At 42.5% G+C, this 5,440-nt stretch overlaps 1 protein-coding gene across 1 annotated transcript; it reads right to left on the bottom strand.

Moving 5' to 3' along the window:
• Positions 1-262: 262 nt before the first annotated feature.
• On the bottom strand, positions 263-4,777 carry fam210ab (family with sequence similarity 210 member Ab). Its single transcript, XM_030750822.1, has 4 exons — positions 4,628-4,777; positions 2,787-3,245; positions 1,803-1,914; positions 263-1,556 (listed from the first exon to the last, which is right to left on the bottom strand). Exons 2-4 carry the CDS (start codon positions 3,206-3,208, stop codon positions 1,242-1,244), a joined length of 849 nt encoding a protein of 282 aa, XP_030606682.1. The 5' UTR covers positions 3,209-3,245; positions 4,628-4,777; the 3' UTR covers positions 263-1,241.
• Between the last annotated feature and the right edge of the window lie 663 nt (positions 4,778-5,440).

The following is a 5,440-nucleotide window of genomic DNA, read 5'->3' as shown; positions in this document are numbered from 1 at the left end:
TGTGCTCACACTCACCGCTGTGGCCAACTTATAAAAACTAATTAACCCAACTGTGTTTGGACTGTGAGAGGAAGCATACGAAGAAAACAGACGTGTGCGAAGTCCACCAGAGAGGCAGGAAAAACTTCTCATTTCAAGCTGCAGAGCACTGAACCACTGTGCCACCCATTAGACAAAATACAAACACCCACAAAACAAAAACTCCTTGTTCTGCAAGTCTCACACATCCTCCAAAAGCAGCTCACAAACTTTGATTAGCATTTCACTTTTATTCAGTTGTAATTTACACCAGACATCTGTGTGATTTCCTCACAAAAGCTATTTGTCTTTTTATCAGAGTAATGAAGGTTCTGTCACACCAAAAACAATGTATTACACAGGTGTGTGCGCGCAGCTCATACATGATGTACAAACTTGCATGTTTACACACTACTGTCCTAACAGCACAACTTTCAGTTGGTACAGCGATCTAGCCAGAAAAAACTCACAGCCCGGTGGAATCGGACGACCGCTCGCTAATTGCGGTAACAGCGACCCGGGCTGAGAATTTCACCGGCTAGAACACTGCGGTACATTAAGTGGTACAGACACTGAAATAATGTCACACATTAGCTTTGGCTATCAGATAAAAATACATTAGAAAACCTTCATTTCTTTCTCATTACATTAGAAAAGACACAAGGTGATACTGAGCCTTGAGAAAGGCTTTAGTGGACTAGTACACACAGGTAACCATGAGCTTCAAGTTTTATTCCCTAACAGCTAGAATGATTAGTTCCACCCTCTCCCATAAGTGCTGTTTTTACATGGGCACATTTTTCATATCTCTGAAGCCCAGACCTCTTTCCCCCTTTGTGCATGTATGGGTGTGACGAGAGAAACAAGAACAGTGCTTCTCTTTAAACAACCCACTTACAGCCAACACAGTGCAGATTACTTGAGCGTGTGCAAATCCAGTCTGAGAAGACAGAGTCAGAATGTAGCGCTGCCAGCAGTTCACTAAGCTGCTGTCTAGTCTACACTTTCAGTGCACCGTGGCAGGGTTCAGACCGACTCAATTTGACACTTAAATAGACAACATAACTGAGATGTGTGAGGAGGTTTTCAGGACAGGGATAGTGCAACATCTCTCTCCTCCTTCTATACAGTCTCAGAGGTACCATCTGTCATTTGATTTCCAATTTGCTCGTTACATGATGTGGAGATCAGAACACTCAGACACCACCTGTAGAGGTGATTCTCTAATCGCTTTTCTTCCTAAAAAATGCTTTTCCCTCAGAGACTCTGTCTTTGGTTTCCTGCAGTTTCTCAGACAGCTTGTCCTTCGTCTCTTCCATTTTCTCACTGAAGCGCTCTTTTGTTTCCTCGATTTTCTCTGAAAATCTCTCCTTTGTCTCCTCCATCTTTTCTGTCAGTTTCTCCTTCGTCTCCTCCATCTTGTCCTGGAAGTATTCTTTAACTGGTGGTGGTGTGGACAAGTAACCATGCTTGCGGAGATACTGAACAGACAGTGACGTGCCTCCAAGAGTCACAGTGTATCTAGCAGGGGTTGCAATCTGTGTTTGGGGGGGAAACAACATCAAGAAGTTTAAATATACTGCATCTGCTTTTTTCACATGTACAATAGGGGTGTGAACATAAGTGGGCAGCTAAATGTATTCAGAACATTTGCCTGATCCCTTGAGCTTTGTTCTGGCTGTTTAACAGCTAAGGAGATACAGGTGATGTCACTGATGCTTAGGCATGCTGTAGGAGGTCAACTTAAAGAGTAGTCAGGCAGAGATGCTGCTGATTTAATTTACCTTGTACATGGCATACGCAGTCAGCGCATACCCACTTGATGAGTCTCTTAAAAGGCCCACTAGTGACTCTGGCAGACCAATCATCTCCAGGAATGGCACTACATTCACACCTCTGGGGGAAGCAAAACAAAAGCAAAAGAAGTGAAGTAGGTTTAAATACTGTGTTGAATCTGAGTGACTTTCAATTACTTAGCTTTTAAAGGGAATCCATTATGCTCACTTCCAACATCATATTTCTATTCTTGTACTCTATTAGAGTAGCTTTGCATGATTCACAGTTTAAAATGATCCTTATTTGTCTTATTATGAAACAGCTGAAGCTGTTTTAGCAACTTTCTTCTCTTTGGCTGCTTCTTGAAAACAGAAGGTTTGGGCTTCCATGCTTACAGCAACAGATACAGGTCTCTGTGTGTGTGTGTAGTCATAACAGTTGCTTGACTATAGTGTGCAAAAGTCTTGATATTTTGCTTCAAAGGAACCAGATTTTCTTGTAATTTTTTTACAAGTGGTCTTGGACAATAGTTCTCCAGGCTTTCTGAAGGTCTTTTCAGTTATTTTTTTGTTTTTTTTTTAGCCATTGGCTGCTTTTTCACTTATTTTCACTTCAGTCCTTGTATTTGACCATTTTCAAAAAATGGCTTTGTTTGTTAAGCCACTTAAAACTGGTCAATGCATCATTCATCTTACTCAAGGGATTAATGCTTATCAACAACAAAGAACTTAGCAAAGAACCAATTTTAAATTGTATCTTTAGACACTTTGTTACTAGCAGCCTGACACAGGGTCAACAGTAAAAATGTATTTAAACAGAGTTTAGGGCAGTCTGGAGCCGAGCTGTTGGCTCACAGGGATTTCTAACAATGCGCTGACCTCATTAGTTAAAACTTAAAGCACCCCCCCCCCACCCCCCACTGTAACAGTAGCTCAGTATATAAGAAAAGCATAATAATCTCTTTAGGATAAAGAGCTTTAAGCCCCACTCACTTCATAGCAGCATAATAAAAGGTTCCAAACCAAACAGAGGAAGTCACCAGGTGCACAGGGATCATCACTTTCCCATACTGTTTGAAGGTCTTTTTAAACCTCTGGAAAAGGCCGATGGACTTGTCCTGAAGGGGGTCCACCTCTGCAGGATCAGGTGCTGCTTTCTCTTTCTGGGTGTCCTGTGACTGAGGTGTTGCGGTGTCAGACTGCGGCGGCTCCTGTGTCGGCTGGTGTTTTGGTTGATGTGCTGCTCTGCTGATGGCCGATGTGGAGAACCAGCGCTGGCCTGCAGGCGATGGCAGACGGAGGGCGCAGCAACAAAGTACTACTGGGGGCTCGGGGATGGTGATGCCCAGTAGCAGTGGGCGCACCGCTGCCACCCGCCGAAGCGTCCCATGAGCAAGGATGCGCTGCATGATCATCCTCCTCCTTTACGCTGCTGTGATGTTCAACCACAGACTGCAGGATCAGACAAGAGAAGACACCTTCAACCTCTAATCTAACAATCTGATTAACCTAATGATCATTTAATCTACAAAATGCTCATCCACAGTAGCTCCTTTGAGCTGCTTATTTTGTTCCACCAAGAATTCAAAACCCCAAAAGTTACAGACACAAAAGAGACCAGAAAATATTGAAATTTGAAAACCTCACCAAAAAAAGTGCATGAAAATATTCCCTTAGTGAAACGGACAAATTGTCAAAGCATTTCCTTGTTAACTGGATCATTTCAGTTCTATTTTCAGTCTGTAATTCACTGAAACTTGTGAGTGGATTGGGGACAGTTGCAGACACCACAGCCAGGTTGCTGTTATACTTCAGGTATCTGCAGGAAGTTTCATGTTCACACTCCAAGGACGAAGTTTACATCACTCAAGCATACTCACAACCAGTTCCTGAGTATGAGTTTGCTTTTATTTCTCAGACCCAAATTTCATAAAATACTCCCCAGAGAACCCAAATCTAAACCTAACATGTTGAACTATTTTTGAAAGAAACCTTCCCCTCCTTGCAGAAAAAAATTGAATTGTCTAAATAACAGCAGTTACTCCCTTTGTACATTTATTGGAAAATGCTAGCTACAAACGTAGTCAAACTAGCCTCTGCATTATCTATGGTACCATAAAATAGCCTTGATCTAAGTTCCTTCATTAACTATAATGTTATCTTCCTGGCAGGCTATCACAGATTGAAGGTCCTGAGTACATCCTGGTTTACGACTACAGAAACATAAACTCACCACCTAAAGCAAAACAGATGAGTGAGAAAGTTGTTTCTTTATGTTCTGAAGTGGCGCTCCTGTAAGTGACTGCTATATGACAACACATTTTAGCTGACCTATAAGCAGTTAGCCAAACCACGGCTAAGCGAAATCATTGCAGTAAGACGGGAAGTCACAACAACTGTCCTCAAAATAAAAGCACCCAACTTAGACTGTATGGAAAAAAGACGGCGGACATTCCCCGCGAGTTATTTTATAAGGTGCAGGCGGAAGTGTTGAGATACAGTCATGGAAGATTTGGACAGGGGTCTATTTTGGGGCGGCTGACATTGGACAGCTCTATCCTGAGGTCAAAAAAAGGGCGCAGCTTTAAGTTCCCATGTTGCTGTGATGCTCTCCGAGCAAAGCACAGAGGCTTTACTCATTAAAGCAGACAGCGTGTCTACTTTAGACACAGACGTTTGCTAAAGCCAAACTCTGAACTACTGCCAACTCCAGCTCCTGACGCCTAACGTTAGCTTGTTAGCTAGCTGCACTGCTAACCCACCAAAACAGAAATAACTACCCACTGACTGAGTAAACCGCATAAAGCGGCCGACAGAAAGCACATTACACTTACACTGGAATTTAAGGGTTGCACTCCTCAGTCCGGTGGGCCCGGGCTACGTGTCGTTCAAGAACCACATTTACCGTTGCAGCAGCTCGGACTGCGTGGAGAGCAGCATGTAACCCTCACCGCGCAAAGACCGACGGGAAATGAAGTTCGGGTGGATCCGACTGCGAAAGCCCAAAGATGTGCTTGAAATCCATTTCCCGTCGCTACTAGCGGCGGAAATATTTTTTCATGGTCATGAAGTTGACCAGCGATTGTTTTCCGCTCGCTGTAAACAGCGTGCGACCTTCAAACACACACATAAACACGTACGGGGGTCTTTATTAAAACAAACAAAAACAAAACAAAAATGTCTGCTTTTACTTGTTTAATTCAGTCGTAGGCTTCACACAACACAAAGAAAGACTTCATGTAGTCCACAGTTATTTTCCTTTGTGTCACGTATAACACATATGAATATATAACTAATATTGGTAGATTTTTAACTTAGAAACTTAAAGAGTAGTCAGGCAGAGATTTTCATTACACGTTAACGCAAAAGAATCGTGGCCTTTGGCACATTCTGTAATACACGAGTTTTACCAGCAGAGGGCGGACGGTTCACATCACAGGAGCTTGTGTGTTTCTAATGCAGAACAAAAGCTATTTGTATACAGTGAGTACATAGTAAATATATGTTTTTTCTGTTTTTGAATTGCTGCCCACCAAAGTATATTTTACCTCTAATAAATGTGATTATCCTGTGGGTAACTGCTACAGCTTTAGTCTTCCTGTTTTGCTGTAAACCATCACCTGCTCTTGTGGTAAACGATTAACTGA

Source organism: Archocentrus centrarchus, chromosome 16 (genome assembly GCF_007364275.1).
Source record: "Archocentrus centrarchus isolate MPI-CPG fArcCen1 chromosome 16, fArcCen1, whole genome shotgun sequence".
NCBI classification, from domain to species: Eukaryota; Metazoa; Chordata; class Actinopteri; order Cichliformes; family Cichlidae; genus Archocentrus; species Archocentrus centrarchus.
The sequence above is the reverse complement of the archived record's forward strand: the minus strand, read 5'-3'. Positions and strand labels throughout refer to the sequence as shown.

What these genes read in the sequence shown, in the direction of transcription:
- fam210ab (XM_030750822.1), bottom strand. Translation starts at nt 3,208, where the DNA reads ATGATCATGCAGCGCATCCTTGCTCATGGGACGCTTCGGCGGGTGGCA. An exon ending in TTTTATTATGCTGCTATGAA is followed by an intron (nt 1,915 to 2,786) that starts GTGAGTGGGGCT and finishes TGCTTCCCCCAG; the next exon opens with AGGTGTGAATGTAGTGCCAT. An exon ending in CTGCGTATGCCATGTACAAG is followed by an intron (nt 1,557 to 1,802) that starts GTAAATTAAATC and finishes CCCCAAACACAG; the next exon opens with ATTGCAACCCCTGCTAGATA.